Raw genomic sequence first — 22,681 nt, forward strand, 5'->3', positions numbered from 1 at the left:
AGAGGGGGGTGAGTGAAGGAGAGGGGATCGGGGCGGGGGAGGAAGGGGAGGGGAGGGGATGGGGGTTGAAGGAGAGGGGATGGGGGTTGAAGGAGAGGGGTTGGGGGGGTGAAGGAGAGGGGATGGGGGTGAAGGGGAGGGGATGGGGTCGGGGAGTGAAGGAGAGGGGATGGGGGGTGAAAGGGGGAATCGGAGAGGGTAAAGGAGAAAGGATCGGGGCGGGGGGTGAAGGAGAGGGGATGGGGGGTGAAGGGGAGGGGATGGGGGTGGGGGGTGAAGGAGAGGGGATGGGGGAGGTGAAAGGGGGAATTGGAGAGGGTAAAGGAGAATGGATCGGGGCGGGGGGTGAAGGAGAGGGGATGGGGGGGTGAAAGGGGGAATCGGAGAGGGTAAAGGAGAAAGGATCGGGGCGGGGGGTGAAGGAGAGGGGATCGGGGCGGGGGGTGAAGGAGAGGGGATGGGGGGGGTGAAAGGGGGAATCGGAGATGGTAAAGGAGAAAGGATCGGGGCGGGGGGTGAAGGAGAGGGGATCGGGGCGGGGGGTGAAGGAGAGGGGATGGGGCGGGGGGTGAAGGAGAGGGGATCGGGGCGGGGGGTGAAGGAGAGGGGATCGGGGCGGGGGGTGAAGGAGAGGGGATCGGGGCGGGAGGGTGAAGGGGAGGGGATCGGGGCGGGGGAGTGAAGGAGAGGGGATGGGGGCGGGGGGTGAAGGAGAGGGGATGGGGCGGGGGGTGAAGGAGAGGGGATCGGGGCGGGGGGGTGAAGGAGAGGGGATGGGGGCGGGGGGTGAAGGAGAGGGGATGGGGCGGGGGGTGAAGGAGAGGGGATCGGGGCGGGGGGGGTGAAGGGGAGGGGATTGGGGCGGGGAATGAAGGAGAGGGGATCGGGGCGGGGGGGTGAAAGGGGGAATCGGAGAGGGTAAAGGAGAAAGGATCGGTTGCGGGTAAGGGATGGGGGAGAGGAGAGGAACTCAGAATGCGGGAGAGAGGAGTTCGGAGGGTGGGGAGGTCAGAAGATCAGGGGGTGGATGGTCGGGAACTTGGGGAGGTGGGGCGAGGTTCGACAGTCAGCACACCTACGCCACACACCCATCACGCACACCACACACACAGATCCCCCACACGTGACCCCTTCATTCGAAATTAAAATAATTTTTATCACTTCCAGAAGAAAAAAAACTCCCAAAGAAGTAACTAATGCACTAATTAGGGTATAAAGTCTTGGATTTTACCAGCCAAGGGCAACTATAATTATAATTGCAGAACACCAATTAACAGGATCTCCACTTTCTGTAGGCTTTTGTTGACAAGACTGGATCAAATTATGCATTGCAGACAAACTGATTTATTCTCTGGTCTCCTTGGAGGACAAGACAAATCAGAAATCTGGTCCAACCCACTGGTGTTGCAAATAAACATTGCCTAAAAATTACAACTGGTCAGTAAGCACCTGAAAGAGATTGTGAAACGCTAATATTTTGGAGGTGAAGCATCCAGGACTAATGTTGCTGGGAAAGATTGAGTTGGAATAGGAGACAGTATGGGAAAGACTCACCTTCAACCAAGTGGTAATGTAGGGAGGAGGAAGAGTGTTGTGGTCAGAATAGTTAGAGCTTAAGAGGAATTAGAAAATGGTGTTCAGAGAGCCACAGGTCATGCTGGTATAAATACATCAGAGTGACAAAAGAAATTGCATCAGAAAGAGTGATCAAGGCCAATGTTCCTGCGCAGCCGCACAGCGGTCTGGAGGTCCCGCACAGGCTGCTCGCCAGTTTTTACATGCTCGAAACAGCGCGTGCTTGAAAATTTGAATGGGCTGCTCAACCAGTTAAAGGGACCGCACAGCTAAAATAAAAATTAGAGCAACCATTGATGAAGGATGACCCATATTTCCTAATAATTGCCCCCAAAAAACATCTGAGCAAAATCTGTTGAGTTTTAGCACAATCCGCTGAATTTCAGCACAAGCTGATGAATTTTAGTAGACTGTTTTCCCTCATGGGTGAAATGAGATCCAGTTGAAATGTGCCTTCTAATTTCCCACGAGTAACTGCTTCAACCAGATAAAGAAATGTATCCAAAAATGAGACACTGGTCCCTTTTCATGTTAACTGGTGGCACTGGAGGGGTGTGGTAGGGAATAAGGGAAACAAACTGAAGTCTGCCCTGGGCTTCCCTGTGGAGAGCCAATTGTCCGAATGGGAGAGGGAAGTGCTATATCTTCCAACACCTTAACTCAGCTGTGGAGAGCCCTTGTTTTGGATTTGAAACGTTGGTTCTGACCAGTTCTAATTCACCTAATGGTGTTTTCAGTTGTTGCAGGGTATAGTGTTTTAGCTAGCTGAAGAATGACGTCTACACGAGGCCATTTAATTTTTTTCCCAGTTACCATATTATTGTCCTCTGCCCTCCTGCAGGGACCTGCTCGAAACTCTATGGTCAATGGGAGGTCTTACCCAGCCAGTGTCAGAGCTCCACGAGCAGGCTCGGTGCCACCAGTGAAGCGTAGGCGGCTGAACTGGATCGATGCCCCTGGCGACGTCTTTTTCATGGCAACTGATGAAACCAGGTAAGACTGCTAAAGGTTTCCAGCCCTAAGCAGATCAACATCGACCCTTGACGCCTTAAGTAACACGAGAGTGTCAGTGCCGAGTCTCCGACACCATTGTGCCCCCTTCCCCAACCCTCAAAAGGCACAATAAGGCTTGTTCATTAAGAAGGTAGGGGAAGACACCATTAAGATTGAAAAGAGTAGGAGAGAAGATGAGGTAAATCTGGAATGCAATGGCGATCAGTAAATACCTGACCTTATACGCTCACTATCCTCACTATGTTGATATCAGTTCTTTCCCAGTACCTGCAAACTGTGCAACTCCTTCCCTTTCTGTCTTCCCTCCTTTCCTGCTACAAACTTCAGTCTGTTAAAACCTAAGCTTGGCGTCACCTTATCACTACCTCATGGTGTACGTTGTGTCTCTTCGTTCAATCTTGGCAATGTCCTGCACTGTGGGATTTGGTCAGTAATATTCAGCTTGGTTTGCCAATGATTCAGAACAAATGTGGTGCCAAGCTTATGGTTTCAAAGCCTGTAGATAGTAGGGAGGCAATGGAAGCTTGAAGAAGGTAAGGTGTCCCAGTTTGGAGGTTCTGGGAGAGAATGAGTTAGAGTAGGAATTGAGTCTCGAAGATATAGGAAAAGAGAACAGAGCTTGTCATTTGATCTCAAACATGCAACTTTCTTGTTATGCACAGTACGGCTCTGAATAACTCTGGCTCTCACTAGCAGAAGCAGCCTTGTAACAGTCTGCTACCTGTCATGCAATCAGTAAATTGAAGCTGTCTGTGTCACAATTATGGTTGAGCAGATTGAGGATAGCTGTGTTCATGTCATTCATGCATTTGAGTGCTGTCATATTGTGATATTCCCAGTGTGGGGGAGGGGGGGTAGTATTCACAAAATAACATGAGTGGAGTTTGGACATCTTGAAGGAGTTTATTACTGGGTGGAGTTGTTGCAGACTTGAAGCTCTCGTGATGTCAACCACCGTGACATTTGAATCACAAAAACCTCCTCACGTTACTCACCAGTCATGAGCCGAATGCCTCAAGGAGCTTGAACCACTTTGATGCCATTTTTGCACTGGCAGCAGTAAAATTGATTTACGCTGAAAGTTTTCATTGGAAGTGGTATGAAACCAAGTCTGGGGCGAGGAGGTGTAAACCTGACTGGCGGATGAAGGGTGCGGGTGAGAGAAGTCTCACAATGCCTCTGAACTCAAGTTAAAAATGGCTTTTTTTCTCTAACATTTAAACATTTCAACAGTGGTGGGATAGAGGTAATTGGGACTGTCTGTGAGTGCGCAGAAACAGATCGTGACAGGTATATGCATGCAGGCAAATTGGCCAGCGCATGTACAAGCAGTATATATGGTAATTTTCCAGCTGGCAAACGGTGACTAGTGGGGTGCTGCAGGGATCGGTGCTGGGCCCTCAACTATTTACAATCTATATTAATGACTTGGATGAAGGGACCAAATGTGATGTAGCTAAGTTTGATGATGATACAACGATGGGTGGGAAAGCAAATTGTGAGGAGGACACAAAAAATCTGCAAAGGGATATAGAGTGAGTGAGTGAGTGTGCAAAAATTTGGCAGATGGGGTATAATGTGGGACAATGAGGTTATCCACTGTGGCAGAAAAAAATAGAAAAGCAAATTATAATTTAATTGCAAAAATTGCAAAGTGCTGCAGTACAGAGGGACCTTGGGGGTCCTTGTGCATGAAACACAAAACGTTACTATGCAGGTACAGCAAGTAATCAGGAAGGCAAATGGAATGTTGGCCTTTATTGCAAGGGGAACAGAGTATAAAAGCAGAGAAGTCCTGCTGCAACTGTACAGGGTATTGGTGAGGCCACTCCTGGAGTACTGCGTACAGTTTTGGTCTCCATATTTAAGGAAGGATATAATTGCAATGGAGGCTGTTCAGAGAAGGTTCACGAGGTTGATTCCAGAGATGAGGGTGTTGACTTATAAAGATAGGGTTGAGTAGGTTGGGCCTATACTCATTGGAGTTCAGAAGAATGAGAGGTGATCTTATTGAAACATATAAGATAATGAGCGAGCTTGACAAGGTGAATGCAGAGAGGATATTTCCACTCATAGGGGAAACTAAAACTAGGTGACATAGTCTCAGAATAAGGAGCCTCCCATTTAAAAGGGAGATGAGGAGGAATTTCTTCTCTCAGGATTGTAAATCTGTGGAATTCTCTGCCCCAGAGAGCTGTGGAGGCTGGTCATTGAATATATTTAAGGCGGAGGTCGACAGATTTTTGAACGATAAGAAATAAAGAGTTATGGGGAGAGGGCAGGGAAGTGGAACTGAGTCTATGATCAGATCAGTCATGATCTTATTAAATGATGGAGCAGGCTCGAGTAGCCAAATGGCCTCCTCCTGCTCCTATTTCTTATGTTCTTATGGGGCTGTGTGTAAGTGTATATGCACGGAACAGGGCTGTGTCTTAAGTGTTTTTTAAAAATTCATTCTTGGCCTGTGGGTGTCGCTGGAAAGGCCACCATTTATTGCCTATCTCCAACTGCTCATGAGAAGGTAGTGATGAGCCACCTTCTTGAACCGCTGCAGTCCATGTGTTGAAGGTACTCCCACAGTGATGTTTACGTAGGGAGTTCCAGGATTTTGACCCAGCGACGATGAAGGAACAGCAATATGTTTCCAAGTCAGGATAGTGTGGGCTTGGAGGGGAATGTGCCTGCGATGGTGTTCCCATGCACCTGCTGCTCTTGTCCTTCTCGGTGGTAGACATTGCGAGTTTGGGAGGTGCTGATCAAGTGATCTTCTTTGTCATGAATATTGTTGCGCTTCTTGAGTGTTGTTGAAACTGCACTCATCCAGGCAAGTGGAGAGTATTCCATCACACTCCTAACTTATGCCTTGTAGATGGTGGAAAAGCTTTAGGGAGTTAGGAGATGAGTCACTCGCTGCAGAATACCCAGCCTCTGACTTGGTAGCCACAGTACTTATGTAGCTGGTACAGTTAAGCTTCTGGTCAATGGTGAACCCCGGGATGTTGATGGTGGACAATTTGATAATGGTAATGTCGTTGAATTGTCATGGGGAGGTGGTTAGACTCTCTCTTGTTGGAGAAAATCATTGCCTGGCACTTGTGAGGTGCGAATATTATTTGCCACTTAACAGCCCAAGCCTGAATGTTGACCAGGTCTTGCTGTATGCGGGCATGGACTGCTTCATTATCTGAGGAGTTGCAAATGGAACTGAACACTGTGCAATCGTCAGCGAACATCCCCACTTCTGACCTTAGGCTGGAGAGGAGGTCATTGATGAAGCAGCTGAAAATGGTTGAGCCTAAGACACTGCCCAGAGGAACTCCTGCAGCGATGTCCTGGGACTGATTAGACTCCAGCAATCACAACCATCTTCCTTTGTGCTAGGTATGACTCCAGCCAGTGGAGAGTTTTCCCCCCAATTCCCATTGACTTCAATTTTACTAGGGCTCCTTGATGCCACACTCGGTCAAATGCTGCCTTGATGTCGAGGGCAGTCACTCTCACCTCACCTCGGGAATTCAGCTCTTTTGTCTATGTTTGGTCCAAGGCTGTAATGAGGTCTGGAGCTGACTGGGCCTGGCAGAACTCAAACTGAGCATCGGTGAGCAGGTTATCGGTGAGTAAATGCCGCTCGATAGCACTGTCGAAGACACTGAACATCACTTTGCTGCTGATTGAGAGTAGCCTAGTGGGGCAGTAATTGGCAGGATTGGATTTCTCATGTTTTTTATGGACAGGACATACCTGGGCAATTTTCTACTTTGACGGGTAGATGCCAGTGTACTGGAACAGCTTGGCTAGAGGCACAGCTAATTCTGGAGCACAAGTCTTCAGCACGACAGCTGGGATGTTGTCGAGGCCCACCTGCTGTATCCAGTGTGGTCAGCCATTTCTTAATATCATATTGAATTAAACTAGCTGAAGACTGGCTTCTGTGATGGTGGGTACCTCAGGGGGAGGTTGATATGGGTCATCCACTCGGCACCTCTGGCTGAAGGTGGTTGCAAACACTTCAGCCTTGTCTTTTGCACTCGCGTGAGGATGAGAATGTTCATTGAGCCGCCTCCTCTTCTCATTAGTTGTTGACCACCATTCACAAGTAGATGTGGCAGGACTGCAGAGCTTTGATCTGACCCATTGGTTGTGGGATTGATGAGCTTTGTCTATTGAGAGCTGCTTCCGCTGTTCAGCATACATGTAGCCCTGTGTTGCAGCTTCACCAGGTTGGCACTTCATTTTTAGGTATGCCTGGTGTTGCTCCTGGCATACACTTCTGCACTCTTCATTGAACCAAGGGTGTTCTGATGGTACTGGTAAAGTGAGGGATATGCCAGGCCATGAGGTTACAGATTGTGGTGGAATACAATTCTGCTGCTGTTGATGGCACATTGCTTCTCATGGATGCCCAATTTTGAGCTGCTAGATCTGTTCTGAATCTATTACATTTAGCAGGGTGGTAGTGCCACACAACACAATGGAGGGGGCCCTCAGTGAAGATGGGAATTTATCTTCACAAGGACTGTGCGGTGGTCACTGCCACCAATACTGACGTGGACAGATGCATTTGCGACGGGTAGATTGGTGAGGACACGGTCAAGTAGATTTTTCCCTTGTGTTGGTTCTCTCACCATTTCCTGCAGGCCCAGTCTGGCAGCTTTGTCCTTCAGGACTCCGGCAGTAGTGATGCTCCTGAGCCACTCTTGGTGATAGACATTGAGATTCCCCACCCAGAGTACATCTGTGCCCCTGATACCCTCAGTGCTTCCTCCAAGTGATGTTCACCAGCTGAGGGAGGGCTGTCGGTGGTAATCAGCAGGAAGTTTCCTTGCCCATGTTTGACCTGATGCCATGAGACTTCATGGGGTCCAGAGTCAATTTTGAGGGCTCCCACTCCCTCCCAGCTGTATACCACTGTGCCACTACCTCGGGTGGGTCTGTCCTGCCGGTGAGACAGGACCTACCCAGGGATGGTGATGGAGAAGTCTGGGACATTGGATGAAAGGTATGATTCTGAGAGTGTGATTATGTCAGGCTGATGCTTGACTAGTCTGTGGGACAGCTCTCGCAAATTTGGCACAAGCCCCCAGATATTGGTCAGGAGGACTTTGCAGGGTCGAATGGGCTGGGTGTGCCTTTGTCGTGTCTGAATCCGGTGCCTAGGTCGATGCCGGATGGTCCCTCCATTTTTTTTAATTTTTGTTTTCTGTAGTGGTTTGGTACAACTGAGTGGCTTGCTAGGCCATGTCAGAGGGCAGTTCAGAGTCAACCACATTGCTGTTGGTCTCGAGTCACACATAGGCCAGACAGGGGAAGGACGGCAGATTTCCTTACCTGAAGGACATCAGTATACCAGATGGGTTTTTATGACAATCCGGTAGTTTCATGGTCACCATTACTGTTGCTAGCTTTTTATACTCGATTTGTTTAATTAACTGAATTTAAATTCCCCAGCTGCCATGGTGGGATTTGATCTCACATCTCCAGGCCTCCATGCTATGTGCGCACTAACCATCATGTTATGTGCATGGAGCAGGGCTGTGTGTAAGTGTGTGTGCATAAAGCAGGGCTGTGTGTAAGTGTGTGTGCATAAAGCAGGGCTGTGTGTAAGTGTGTGTGCATAGAGCAGGGCTGTGTGTAAGTGTGTGTGCACAGAGCAGGGCTACGGGCCAAACACCCAAGGCCCCACCCCACTCCTGGTCAAGAACGGGGAAACACTCATCGAGGACACCGAGGCAGTCAGGGCCCGCTGGAAGGAGCATTTCGAAGATCTCCTCAATCGAGACTCTGCCTTTGACTCGATTGTTCTTGACTCCATCCCACAGCATGCTACCTGCCACCACCTCAGTGAGACCCCAACACTGCACGAGATAGAAAAAGCTATAAGACAGCTAAAAAAAAACAACAAGGCTATGGGTGCGGACAGAATCTCTGCTGAGGCACTGAAGTATGGCGGAGAGGCACTGCTGGCGCGAATACATGACCTCATCTCTCTCATCTGGAGGGAGGAGAGCATGCCGGGGGATCTCAGAGATGCAGTAATCGTGACCATCTTAAAAAAGGGGACAAGTCCGACTGTGGCAGCTACAGAGGAATCTTCCTGCTATCAGCCACTGGGAAAGTCGTCGCTAGAGTCCTCCTCAACTTCTTCCCGTGGCCGAGGAGCTACTCCCGGAGTCATAATGCGGATTTTGTCCCCTACAGGGCACAACGGACATGATTTTTGCAGCGCGACAGCTACAGGAAAAATGCAGGGAACAGCGCCAGCCTTCTTGGACCTTACAGAGGCCTTTGCCACTGTCAACCGCAAGGGTCTATGGAGCGTCCAATATTGATTGGACAATTCAAATTAGCCAAGGTAGCCTCGAGGACAAGTTCATAGTGTGTATTTGGGATGGTTTCTTAGAACAAAACCTTATGGAACAAACCAGGAAGCAGACTATTTTAGATCTGGTAATGTGTAATGAGATAGGATTAATTAAATATATTGAATATATTTAAGGTGGAGATAGACAAATTTTTGAACGTAAAGGGAGTCAAGGGTTATGGGGAGAGAGCAGGGAAGTGGAGCTGAGCCCCAGAACAGATCAACTATGATCTTACTGAATGGCGAAGCAGACTCGAGGAGCCAAATGGCCTACTCCTGCTCCTATTTCTTATGTTCTTATGTGGTCTAGGTTCAATTCTTGGTCTGTACTGAGTCATCTGATGGGCAGAATTGGAGGCACAGCACTCCACCGTTGCATCTGATTGCTTCAGAGGGGAAAATCAACTCAGGGTCCTGCTCTGAGTCGCTGTCTAATGATTCCTGCCCCTGTGTTTGTCTGTGAGTGTATGTGTGTGTGTCCCTGTGTGTGTTTGTGGGCCCAGAAGAGGCGAGGGCCCAGGGGCAGCACGGGCCAGCCCACACTGCGATATGTGTGCACACTAGGCCCGTGCAGCAGAGCAGGTCTCCGGTCGCCCTGGTTAATCCTTGCCACTGGACCAAGACCTAGCTCTGTCAAACCCGTGTGGTGGCTGATGTGCAACGGCCACCACACGTTAAAAAAATCCACGCACAGGCATCTTCCACCCCTGGAGTTCAGGACTGGAATATTGAGTCCTTCATTGAAGCATCTGTGAACTCATCCCTTTTGGTGTGGAAGCAAGTCATCCTCGTTCGAGGGACCGCCAATGATGATGATGGAGCGTCCTCCTCCGTTTCGGATGCCCCCAAAATTTCGGTACCATCCTCCGCCTGCTCCACGACGACATGCAGGTCGTGATCATTACCAATGGATCCATCACAGACCCAATCCACGTCCGGACCGGGGTCAAACAGGGCTTCGTCATCACCCCAACCCTCTTCTCAATCTTTCTCGCCGCCATGCTCCACCTCACAGTCAACAAGCTCCCCGCTGGAGTGGAACTAAACTACAGAACCAGTGGGAACCTGTTCAACCCGTGCCGTCTCCAGGCCAGATCCAAGACCACCCCAACCTCTGTCATCGAGTTACAGTACATGGACTACTCCTGCGTCTGCGCACGTACAGAGGCTGAACTCCAGGACATAGTCGACATTTACTGAGGCGTACGAAAACATGGACCTTACGCTAAATATCCTCCACCAGTCTGTCCTCCCCGCACAGCGCTGTCCCCCAGTCATCAAGATCCACGGCACGGCCCTGGACACCGTGGACCACTTTCCATATCTCGGGAGCCTCCGATCAACAAGAGCAGGCATAGATGACAAGATCCAACACCGCTTCCAGTGCGCCAGTGCAGCCTTCAGCCGCCTGAGGAAAAGAGTATTTGAAGACCAGGCCCTCATAACTGCCACCAAGCTCATGGTCTACAGGGCTGTAGTAAGAGGCCCTCCTGCATGGCTCAGAGGTATGGACCGTGTACAGTAGACACCTCAAGTCGCTGGAGAAATACTACCAACAATGTCTCCGCAAGATCCTACAAATCCCCTGGGAGGACAGACGCACCAACATCAGTGTCCTTGTCCAGGCCAACATCCCCAGCATTGAACCACTGACCACACTCGATCAGCTTAGCTGGGCAGGCCACATAGTTCGCATGCCAGACACGAGACTCCAAAAGCAAGTGCTCTAGTCGGAGCTCCTTCACGGCAAACGAGCCAAAGGTGGGCAGTGGAAACATTACAAGGATACCCTCAAAGCCTCCCTGATGAAGTGTGACATCCCCACTGACACCTGGGAGTCCCTGACCCAAGACCGCCCTCAGTGGAGGAAGTGCATCCGGGAGGGTGCTGAGCACCTCGAGTCTCAATGCCGAGAGCATGCAGAAATCAAGCGCAGGCAGCGGAAATAGCTTGCGGCAAACTAGTCCCACCCACCCCTTCCTTCAACGACTATCTGTCCCACCTGTGACAGAGTCTGTGGCTCTCGTTTGGACTGTTCAGCCACCAAAGAACTCACTTCAGGAGTGGAAGCAAGTCTTCCTCGATTCCAAGCGGATGCCTATGATGATGATGATGATGCACAGAGCAGGGCTGTGTGTAAGTGTGTGCACGAAACATGGCTACATGTTAGTAAGCTCTGGAATTATCTACCTAAACCTCTCTGCTTCTCTACCTCTCCCTCCACCTTTAAGACATTCCTTAAAACCTATTCTTTGACCAAGCTTTTGGTCACCTGTCCTAATATCTCCTTGTGAGACTCTGTCAAATTTGTTTGATAACACTCCTGTGATGGGCCTTGGGACATTTTACTACGTTAAAGGCGCTATGTAAATACTAGTTGTTGTTGCATCTAAACCTCGCACAAATACGAGAGAGATATGTCATTACCAGCAGAGTCAGTCTGAGGCTCCTGGTTTGATGCCACTTTCTCCCTTCCCCTTTTGGTCTTTCCACATTTACAAATATTCATTCACACTCTACATATTGTACATCAGCACACATGGGGCTAGGTGGGTTATGCAAAGAATGCCTGGTTAACTCCTGATCTTATTAAATGGCGGAGCAGGCTCGAGTGGCCAAATGGCCTACTCCTGCTCCTTCTTATGTTCTATGTTGTCTTCTTTTAATTGGGATGTCTTACCATTAAACAACTGCAGAGGAAAATGGCAGTGATGCACTAGCCTCTTGAACCAGAAACACTGCTTGATTTGCTGTTTCTACAGAAAGATACAATCCTGCCCCAAGAACTTGTTTGAGTTTCCACTACTGATGGGTTGCTGAACTCTGAGGTGATGTCTTTCGGATAAAATGTTAATATAAAATAATCACTAATAAATCCAGTAAGGAATTCAGGAGAAACTTCTTTGTGTGGTGAAAATGCGGAACTCGCTACCACATGGGATGGTTGAGGTGAATTCTGTAGAAGCATTTAAGGGGAAGCTAGATAAACACATGATGGAGAAAGGAATATAAGGGTATGTTTGTCAGGTGTGATAAAATAAGGTGGGAAGCAGTTCGTGTGGAGCAAAAACACCGACATAGACCAGTTGGGCTATTTTCGTGCTGGAAATTCTACCTAATTCTATGTAAAACCGAAACCCCATCTTCCCCCTCAGGTGGACGTACAAGATCCCGTGGCTCTATTCAAAGAACAGTAGGGGAGTTCTCCTGGTTTCCTGGCCAATATTTATGCCTGACACAACATCACTGAAGCAGACTATCTGATCATTCCTGCATTACAACAGTGACTGCACTTTAAAACTATCAGGAGAGAGTGAACAGGCTAGGGCTCTTTTCTCTAGAAAAGAGAAGGCTGAGGTGCGATCTAATGGAAGTCTTTAAATTTCTGAAGGGTTTTGGTAGGTTAGATGAAGATGAAGGCTGGCGAGGAGCATAAGCACAGGCACAGACCAGTTGGGCAGAATGGCCTGTTTCTTTGTTTTAAATTCAATGAGAGTGAAGCACTTTGGAACTTGCTGAGGATGTGAAAGATGTACAAATGCACATTCCTGCTTTCCTTCAATGCATTGCACCTCGAAAGGTGTGAGCATTAACCAGCCGCGGCCCGGCAACACTGCGGTTAACTTGGATCGCAACACGGTCAGAATATATATATAATATCTATATAAAAAGTACTGAATTAATGTCTGTGTCTATTTTTTTTGAAGGAAGATCCGCAAGTTACTTACTTCCTTTGAGAGGAGACGGAGCGGGAGGCGGCCTCAAGCACAGATCGCCATTGAGCAGTGCCCCCCAGATCCTGCAAAAGGCCCGAAGCCTCCCACCAACGACGAGCCCATTGTCATCGAAGATTAACTGAGGAGAGAGTCACCATCAGCCACCTTCCTGCACTTCATACTGACAAAGTTGGCTTTACCCAGTGGAAAGGGGACTCTTTACTTGTTTTCTTTTTTTAATATTTCAAACGATCTTCATCTTTGTAATCTGAACCCGCGTTGGCCTAACCAGTGCCCGCATCCGAATCTGAGGCCAAATGGTACTTGTTGGTACCTCCCCTTCCCTTCGTATGGTTTTTGTCGTTGGACTTCAATAAGAAAAGAGACTTGCATTTATATAGCGCCTTTCACGACCGCAGGACGTCCCAAAATGCTTTACAGCCAATGAAGTACTTTTTGAAGTGTAGTCACGGTTGTAATGTAGGGAAACATCGCAGCCAATTTGCGCACAGCAAGCTCCCACAAAGAGCAATGAAATAAATGATCAGATAATTTAAGGATGTTGGTTGAGGGATAAATATTGGCTTAAGACACCGGGGAGAATCCCTACTGTCTGTTTACCAGCTGTAAAGCCAATTTAAATTATTAAGATACAAGAGAGGAAACAAAGAATATATTTTCACTTCTCGGGCCTCAGACTGGTGAAGGTGAGAACTTGGGTCCAAATGGAGGGGTCTGTGGCTCTGGGATGAGGCTTCCGAGTCTTTCATACTGTTCCGATATTTCTGACAAAGTTGTGCATCCTTGGAAATGTCAGCCTCTCTCAACTTCCTGCTCGATCCAAAAGGACAAGCTAACAATGTTATTTACCATTTTCTCCCCACTGGTGCTACCTCCCGGTTCCAGGGGAAATTGGCCACAGTCAGCTGCCTCGCGCCCATCCCCCTCCTTCACATGTGAGCCTGGGAGGACGTCATAGTTGTGACCTGATGAAGAGTCCCACTCGAGACGTGAACATGCCTTCCTGTTCCACACGCTGACCGAGTTGTTGGTTATTTCCAACATGGGGGGGGGGTAACTTTTTTTTTAAACTCTCCCATTTTCTGTCATTTTTAACCCCCTGCTCTCCTGAAGGCTGGAATATAGTTCCGCAGAGGCCAGCAACTCTCCAGTACCTCACGCAAAAGACAGGTGTGCCTGGACACTGAGCGGTGGCTGGCTGTTTGGCCATGGGGGAGAATCACAGCCGAGCTGAGCCTGAACCTGTCCGCACCCGATGTCCAAGCACTTGCACTTTCCAACAGGATAGTGATCAAGACGGAAACCCAGGCTGGTTACTTCCCAGATCCCGGTCTGGGGCCCCAAGGTCAGCAGTAGCTCTCGAACTGAGATTGAGGCAGGTCAGGAATTTAAACAAAAATAAATTCTGCAAAGGGAAGTTTATAGAGTCAGCGATATTATAAGGGGCGATTGTTTCAACAAAAAAAAACAATATTTTACATTGTGTCTCAGTCAAAGTTAGTTCTCACTCAACGACCTGTTTCTCCTGTTTGCCTGTCGGATTTATACAGATGCCCTGGGGATGGATCTCCAGATCAGCACCTGTGAGGCTTCAATGTACCAGCAAAACTGGGGTGGGGGGCGAATAAATTTATTGCATGAGGATGTGTTACCTTCTCGCCCTATTCAAACAACTCTCCAGTTACTCACCTTCCCTCTTGTCAGCCTTTTCCCCTCCACTTCACGCTTAGTGGGGGTGTAATCTCTCTCGTTCTTTTTAATCCTAAGTCTCATTTCTAACTTTCCCCTGAATCATAGAATCATACAGCACAGAAGGAGGCCATTCGGCCCACTGTGCCAGTGCCAGCTCTTTGAAAGATCTATCCAATTAGTCCCACTGTTCCTGCTCTTTCCCCATAGCCTCGCAAATGTTTCCTTTCCAAGTATTTATCCAATTCCCTTTTGAAAGTTACTATTGAATCTGCTTCCACCCCACTTTCAGGTAGTGCATTCCGGATCATAACTCGTTGCATAAAACAATGTCTCCTCATCTCCCCTCTGGTTCTTTTGCCAATTGTCTTAAATCTGTGACCTCTGGTTACCGACCCTCCTGCCACTGGAAACAGTTTCTCCTTATTTACTCAGATCTCCTGTTGTTCCTCCCTTTCTGAACTCTCTGACTGCCACCCTTCCCCATCTGACTCCTGGTGAGCGGGAAGATGTCGGGCAGCCTCCTGTGGGGTTCTGATGCTGGAGCCGATCAGGAACAGCCACTCGACGAGCTCATCTCCCCTTACTCCCTGCTGCCATCCTGAACTCCGCTCTCTTCCTCTAACATTAACATGGCGGCTCGTAAAAAGACTCTGAAGGTTTGACAGAGTTCAGCGCCACATCACAATGTCCCCCCCATTCAGCCAAGTGTCTTTATGCTTTGAGGACGGAGTTTTAAAAAAATGTATGTTTGTCTTTTGTTTTTTTTTAAAAAGAAGGTTTTAGTTTGAACGCAAAATGAAGACCGAGTAACTTCCTGTTTATGAATAAAGATGGAGTTTATGTTAAGTATGAGCGCTCTCCGTTTCTGTGCGGCACCATTCGCAGGAATCTGTACTGTGACTGGACATGGCTCCATTTACGAGAGGAAGTGAAAGACTCCTTGCCAGGGCAATATAACAAGCTCTGGTCAAGAAGGGAGCGAGTGAGAAAGTGGGTAATTGCATTGCAGCTTGCGATGTGCGGGAATTAATAGGAACCGGGATCTAAGCATTACGGCCACGAAATTTCTAGGTTGGGAGAAATAAGTCCCATTTCTGCCATGGGGAGGCTCAGATTATAGGCTAGAACCGCCAGGATATTATCCTGTTTAGACTGGTCTTTTAAATTATTATCGGGGGAGCCGTAGGTGGCCCTTCCAGTCAGACTGGATACAGTGGGAGTTGAAAACTTAACAAAGAAAATATTTTCCTTGGCCCAGTTGTGCCTCATAGGGGAAGTAGGGAGTGGGTGGGGGGGCACTCAGCAGGGTGGCAAAACACCACTGCACCTTAGACAGGTAGATCGGTTCAGGCTGTGGTGTTGCTGCTGATGTGCCCTTGCCATTACCGGATGCCTGCTCTGGCTATGCAAATGACCTCATCCAGGGGTTTGGGGCAGTGTCTCTGGCCTGGGACAAGGGCGAGGAGCAGTGGAAGTTCTGCTTCAACATTCTGAGTTGGTCCCCAGAAATTTCTGGTCCTCTTTGTGGCCTCCAAGGCTCGCACCTACACGGCCTACTAAGTCAAAAAGCTCAGACATTCCTGGCCACACATGAACATTGGGCACTTGGACAAGGCACTGGAGGGCAGTCAGCAGCCATTGTATCCCTGTGGGAGTTGGAGCCTTTAGGAGGGGAGAGAATTTGGGGGATAAAAAGAAATGATGACGGGAGTTTTAAGTATGGATCCCTAGAGAACACTGCTGTACCCAGAGGTAGAACTCAAACTATGTCCCTTTACCCATCAGAGAGGTTATCAAATATATGCTTAAAGTCAATACATGATATCCACCATCATAGCTCATCAGGCACAGCCCACCTTCCAGAACCCAAGTTAAGGCTTTGGTTCATTGCCTTGGGTCCCACTGTTTCTGAGTTGCTGCTGTCATGAATCTTGTCCAATTGCTCAAGCAATTGAGTGCCTGATACTTAACCAGAAGGTCCCGAGTTCTCCGGTAGAATTTTACCCTAACCTTCCTCCCTGGCCTATTTGGCCAGATCTAGTCCCTGGGGCTTGCAGATGATACAAAAATCAGCTGTGTGGTTGATAATGAAGAAGAAAGCTGCGGACTGCAGGAAGATATCAATCAACTGGTCAGGTGGGCAGAACAGTGGCAAATGGAATTTAATCCAGAGAAGTGTGAGGTAATGCATTTGGGGAAGGCTAACAAGGCAAGGGAATACACATTAAATGCTAGGAAACTGAGAAGTGTAGAGGAACAAAGACCTGGGAGTGCATGTGCACAGATCCCTGACGGTAGCAGGCCAGCTAGATAAGGTGGTTAAGAAGGCATACGGAATGCTTGCCTTTACTAGCCGAGGCATAGAATATAAGAGCTGGGGGTGGGGGGTGGTAATGCCTGAACTGTAAAAGACACTGGAATACTGGGTGCAGTTCTGGTCAATGCATTATAGGAAGGATGTGATTGCACTGGAGAGGGTACAGAGGAGATTTACGAGGATGTTGCCAAAAATGGAGAATCTTAGCTATGAGGACAGATTGGATAGACTGGATTTGTTTTCCTTGGAACAGAGGAGGATGAGGGGAGACCTCATTGAGGTGTATAAAATTATGAGGGGCCTAGATATAGTGGATGGAAAGGACTATCTCCCTTAGCAGACAGATCAACAATCAGGGGGTATAAATTTAAAGTAATTGGTAGAAGGATTTGAGGGGAAATTCCTTCATGCAGAGGGTTGTGGTGGTCTGGAGCTCACTGCCTGAAAGGGTGGTAGAGGCAGAAACCCTCACCACATTTAAAAAGTAGTTTAATGTGCAGGGTTATGGACCTAGAGCTGGAAAGTGGGATTAGGCTGGGTGGTTGTTTGTCGGCCGGCGCAGACACATCGGGCCGAAATGGTCTCCTTCCGTGCTGTAAACTTCCATGATTGTCTCCAACCCATCTGCCTGGTCTTTGAATGGGAAACCTGCCCTAGCTAAAGAGGAAGAAAGAAAACAGTGTCATCAAACTGGCTGATGAGGCCATTCTGACACCGCGGTGCGTTCCTGCAGGATTGTCAGGGTAAGATTTGATGTAAATTACCTGCAAATGCACTAGATTTCTGTTAACTTAAGCCCCCTGTTGCAAGTGTAGGGCCTGCTCTAGATATTCTTTCAGTTACAATAGTGTGCCATCTGATTGTCTATTATTTAGGGATATGCCCGCACTGCTCACTAATCACCTTTACAAAGGTGGAACAATAGCTGGTGATTGTGCCTCAGACAGACTGAGAAACACTTGTGAAAAGAAGCCAGATACAACTCGCTAAGCAGATTTATTTCACAGGCAGGATGTGAACATGCAGAGGAACAGTGAAAACAAATTTTGCTTACTAAGATTAATCTCACTTCTCTGCTCACAATGACAAGACTCCCTCTTAGCTGCCTAATGTGTAATAAAATAAAGCAGGAAACTGGAGGCCAGAGGGTCATCCCTCAGTGATATGTCTGAATTTACTTTGATGTTAATCCAGGTTTATTTGAAGATCAGATGAATTCCTCTCAATTAAAGTACATAGAATGTGCATTTATATAATTCCTTTCGCAACCTCAAAGCGCTTCACAGCCAATGGATTATTTTTAAAGTGTGGTCACTATTTGGGAAACATGGCAGCCAATTTTCACATAGCAAGGCCCCACAAACAGCAATGAGATGAATGACCAGATGATGGTGGCAATTTTAGCCTCCTGTGCCAAGTGTGGATAGAGAACTGGTTGGCAGACAGGAAGCAGAGAGTCGGGATAAACGGGTCCTTTTCAGAATGGCAGGCACTAACTAGTGGGGCCGCAGGGCTCAGTGTTGGGACCCCAGCTCTTTACAATATACATCAATGATTTAGATGAAGGAATTGAGTGTAATATCTCCAAGTTTGCGGATGACACTAAACTGGGTGGCGGTGTGAGCTGTGAGGGGGACGCTAAGAGGCTGCAGGGTGACTTGGACAGGTTAGGTGAGTGGGCAAATGCATGGCAGATGCAGTATAATGTGGATAAATGTGAGGTTATCCACTTTGGAGGCAAAAACACGAAGACAGAATATTATCTGAATGGCGACAGATTAGGAAAAGGGGAGGTGCAACGAGACCTGGGTGTCATGGTTCATCAGTCATTGAAAGATGGCATACAGGTACAGCAGGCGGTGAAGAAGGCAAATGGTACGTTGGCCTCCATAGCTCGGGGATTTTGAGTATAGGAGCAAGAAGGTCTTACTGCAGTTGTACAGGGCCTTGGTGAGGCCTCACCTGGAATATTGTGTCCAGTTTTGGTCTCCTAATCTGAGGAAGGACGTTCTTGCTATTGAGGGAGTGCAGCAAAGGTTTACCAGACTGATTCCCGGGATGGCTGGACTGACATATGAGGAGAGACTTGGCCTTTATACATTGGAGTTTAGAAGGATGAGAGGGGATCTCATAGAAACATAAGATTCTGATAGGACGGGACAGGTTAGATGTGGGTAATTGTTCCCGATGTTGGGGAAGTCCAGAACCAGGGGAAACAGTCTTAGGATAAGGGGTTGGCCATTTAGGACTGAGATGAGGAGAAACTTCTTCACTCAGAGAGTTATTAACCTGTGGAATTCCCTGCCGCAGAGAGTTGTTGATGCCAGTTCATTGGATATATTCAAGAGGGAGTTCGATATGGCCCTTATGGCTAAGGGGATCAAGGGGTATGGAGAGAAAGCAGGAAAGGGATACTGAGGGAATGATCAGCCATGATCTTATTGAATGGTGGTGCAGGCTCGAAGGGCCGAATGGCCTACTCCTGCACCTATTTTCTATGTTCACGGTGTAGTAATGGCCTCAAACTGGAGCCGGTAGCCTCACCGCCCTCTTAACCCCAACGATGCTGGCAGTGCCACTTTGAAAGGTGCCTACTGCCAGGCACCCAAAGCACCTGCTTGTTTCAGGCAGTAGGCACCGTTTAATAATCTCTTCTCAAAATCGGGGGAATAAATAATAAACCAGCCTATGAAAGCTCAGTCCCTTTTGTAGGTTGACTTACATATTTTTTTTGCCTTTGCTTCTCTGTTGCAATACTTTTTGCTGCAAAAACTGACCTGAATTTATTTTTAGCTTCCAGTTCCGATCCCCTGTTTAAAACCTGACTGCCCCTGCATCCCTTTTCTCAATGCAGAGGAGGGCTGAGATGCTGACTTGGTCTCTACCCATCTGGCTTCAATGCACATAGTCAATGCCCTTAACATGTGACCCTTTTAAACCTGTGCAAATTCACTTTGTTCTAAAAACACAGCCCTTAAACCTAGCTCAATCCCACAATCCTTCCTGTGAAGGAAAAAAATGATCAAAACTCCCAAAACCTGACATACTCTTTATCCAAAATCCATAACTCTCAAAAAGAAAGGTTGCTCGCTGGGGCAATTCCGCTTCACTAGATCTGAAAGACTATGGTACTCCCCTATGATTGAATGAGTAAATCTACCATCTGGTGTGGTACTGAGCCATACAGACCAGGAATGTCCCAGGCTCAATCCCCATTCTGTGCTGAGATAGCTGCTCTGAGCCAGGGGACTGGTTGGGGGTTCTACAGAAAGAGGAAAGCTCATATAGTGTTCCCGCTCCTGATCACTATTGAGTGATCCTAGGGGAAAATGGGACTGGGCTCCAATGGTCCAGGTCAAATAGACTGCCCTTGCCTACCGTCATGAAGATTGGCCTGTCTGTTCTGATAGCTTGTACACTGACAAGAGTCAGCACCTACAAGTGAAGAGCAGAGAAAATATCCAGCAGACCAAAATGCACAAATAGGAAGTTAATTTCAGGAACGTTATTCCTCATTCAGCTGCTTTGATTAGGAATAATGAATTATTCATGAATAAAACAGATGACGTTTCCACAGAACACCCATCCCCCTTATTAACATTTAACTGAAATTTAACTCTTTGATAGCCTCAAGGAACAAAACAGGAAGTTGCAAATATCACTGTTCATCAAACATGACCAGTGAATAATTGGATGGGATTTAGCTTCACCATTCCCTGTGTACCCTGGACAAAGGTTCTGAGTTAAATTTCTGACTGAGATGATGGTAGAGGCATTATAGATTGCCTCCGTATTCTGGGTTAGAGAGGGGAAAACCAATCTGAGTTCCTGCCCCCTGATCACTATCCAGTGACCCTTGCCGGAATATGCACAGGTTGAGGTTGGGTGAGGACAGGATCAGACTTGACTGTGTTGCTCAAAGTGCCTGGCATCACTAGCTGTCAAAGTTCACACATGCAGAATACTTTATCAGGTGAGGTACCAATAATCCAGGAGTCAACACATGACACCTGACAAATTGACGGCAGCTGAACTTTCGGATAAACAGCCCTGTTGCAATTCATCTTTCTCTTTCAACACCTCGAACTTGTGTTCACAACAGAAAGACTGAGTCTCCAATCAGCTTGAGCATTTCCGTCACAATCTCCAGATTACTTCAAAAGATGGTAAATATCACACTGTCCGGCCATTAAATTTGGGCTAAAACTAATCACTTTTATTTCTCTTCTTCTTAGGCAGTCCCTCGGAGTCGAAGATGACTTGCTTCCACACTAATTAAGTTCTCAGGTGACTGATGAGACCAATGTGGGGATCTACAGACTGTCACAGGTGGGGCAGACGGTGGTTGAAGAGATGGGCGGCTGGGGTACTTGGATTGTCACGCGCTCCTTCCGCTGTTTACGCTTGGCTTCTGCGCGCTCCCAGCGGAGAGACTTTAGGTGTTTGGCACCTTCCCGATGCTTCTCCTCTTTGAGCGGGGAAAACAAATCTGAATTTCTGCCTCCTGGTCACTATCCAGTGACCCTTGCTGGAATATGCACAGGAGTTGGTGGGGATGTTGCACTTTTTCAAGGAGGCTTTGAGGGTGTCCTTGAACCGTTTCTTCTGCCCACCTGGGACTCACTTGCTGTATCGGAGCTCTGAGTAGAGCGTTTGTTTTTGGAGTCCAATATCGGGCATGTGGACGATGTGGCCCGTCCATCAGAGCTGATCGAGCGTGGTCAATGCTTTGATGCTGGGGATATTGGCCTGAGCGAGAATACTTACGTTGGTGTACCTATTCTGCCAATGAATTTGCAGCATCTTGAGAAGGCGGCGCTGGTGGTACTTCTCCAGCGCTTTGAGGTGTCTGCTGTACATAGTCCATGTCTCTGAGGAATATAGGCGGCGGGTATCACTACTGCCCTGTAGACTATAAGCTTGGTGCCGAGTTTGAGATCCTGGTCTTCAAACACTCTCTTCCTGAGGCGACCGAAGGCTGCACTGGCACACTGAAGGCAGAGTTGGACATTGTCATCGACATCTGCCCTTGTTGACAGTAGGCTCCCAAGGTATGAAAGTGATCCACATTGTCCAAGGCCTCGTCATGGATCTTGATAATTGAGGTGCAGTACTGTGTGGCAGGATACTGTGTTGGTAGAGAACCTTTGTCTTACGGATGTTTAATGTAAGGCCCATACTCTCGTTACGCTTCGGTGAAGATGTTGACAATGGTTTGGAGTTTGACCTCCGAATGTGTGTAAAGGCAAGCTCTGATGGACGGGCCACATCGTCCGCATGCCCGAACATGCCCGCATGCATCGACTCCAAAAACAAGCGCTCTACTCAGAGCTCTGATAACAGAGGATGGGACGACCTTGGATCTGGACTGGAGGCAATGGAGGTTGAACAGTTTCCCGTTTGTTCTGTAGCTTAGATTCCAGCGGGGAGCTTATTGACGGTGAGATAGAACATTGCAACAAGGAAGATTGAAAAGAGCATTGCTGCGATGACATAGCCTTGCTTGAACCCGGTCCGCACGTGTATTGAGTCTGGGTGGATCTGTTGCTCAGGATCACAGCTTGCATGTCATCGTAAAGCAGGTGGAGGATGGTGATTAACATTTGAGGGCAGACAAATTTGAGGAGGACACTTCATAATCCCTCACGGTTGAAGGCCTTTGTGAGGTCAAAGAAGGCCATGTACAGAGGTTAATGCTGCTCCCTGCATTTTTCTTGAATTTGGCGCACAGTGAAGATTATGTCCATTGTGCCCCTTTGTGGGTGGAATCCCCATTTAAACTCTGGGAGGAGCTCTTCAGCCACAGGGAGAAGGTGACTGAGGAGGATTCTTGTGATGACTTTCCCTGTGGCAGTCAGCAGGGAAACTCCTCTGTAATTACCGCAATCGGATTTGTCACCTTTCTTGAAGATGGTCACGATTACAGTGTCTCTGAGTTCCTCCGGCATGCTCTCCTCCTTCCAAATAAGCAAAATGAATTCATGG

General features: G+C 48.0%; 1 protein-coding gene across 7 annotated transcripts in view; it reads left to right on the plus strand.

Moving 5' to 3' along the window:
• The window catches only part of mta1 (metastasis associated 1), a 161,601-nt gene that overhangs the window by 121,430 nt on the left and 17,490 nt on the right, over positions 1–22,681 (plus strand). For 3 of the 7 annotated variants that reach the window (XM_070878805.1, XM_070878806.1, XM_070878812.1), the window contains 2 exons: positions 2,417–2,568; positions 12,658–15,225. The exons of 2 other annotated variants lie outside the window; for them this stretch is intronic. In XM_070878805.1, coding sequence (XP_070734906.1) covers positions 2,417–2,568; positions 12,658–12,805 — 300 coding nt within the window. In that variant the 3' untranslated portion in view covers positions 12,806–15,225. Of the gene's footprint in view, positions 1–2,416; positions 2,569–12,657; positions 15,226–22,681 lie in introns of those variants that run through there. 2 more of the 7 variants (XM_070878808.1, XM_070878810.1) reach the window with 1 other exon arrangement.

The sequence above is a fragment of the Pristiophorus japonicus genome, chromosome 4 (assembly GCF_044704955.1).
Source record: "Pristiophorus japonicus isolate sPriJap1 chromosome 4, sPriJap1.hap1, whole genome shotgun sequence".
NCBI lineage: Eukaryota > Metazoa > Chordata > Chondrichthyes > Pristiophoridae > Pristiophorus > Pristiophorus japonicus.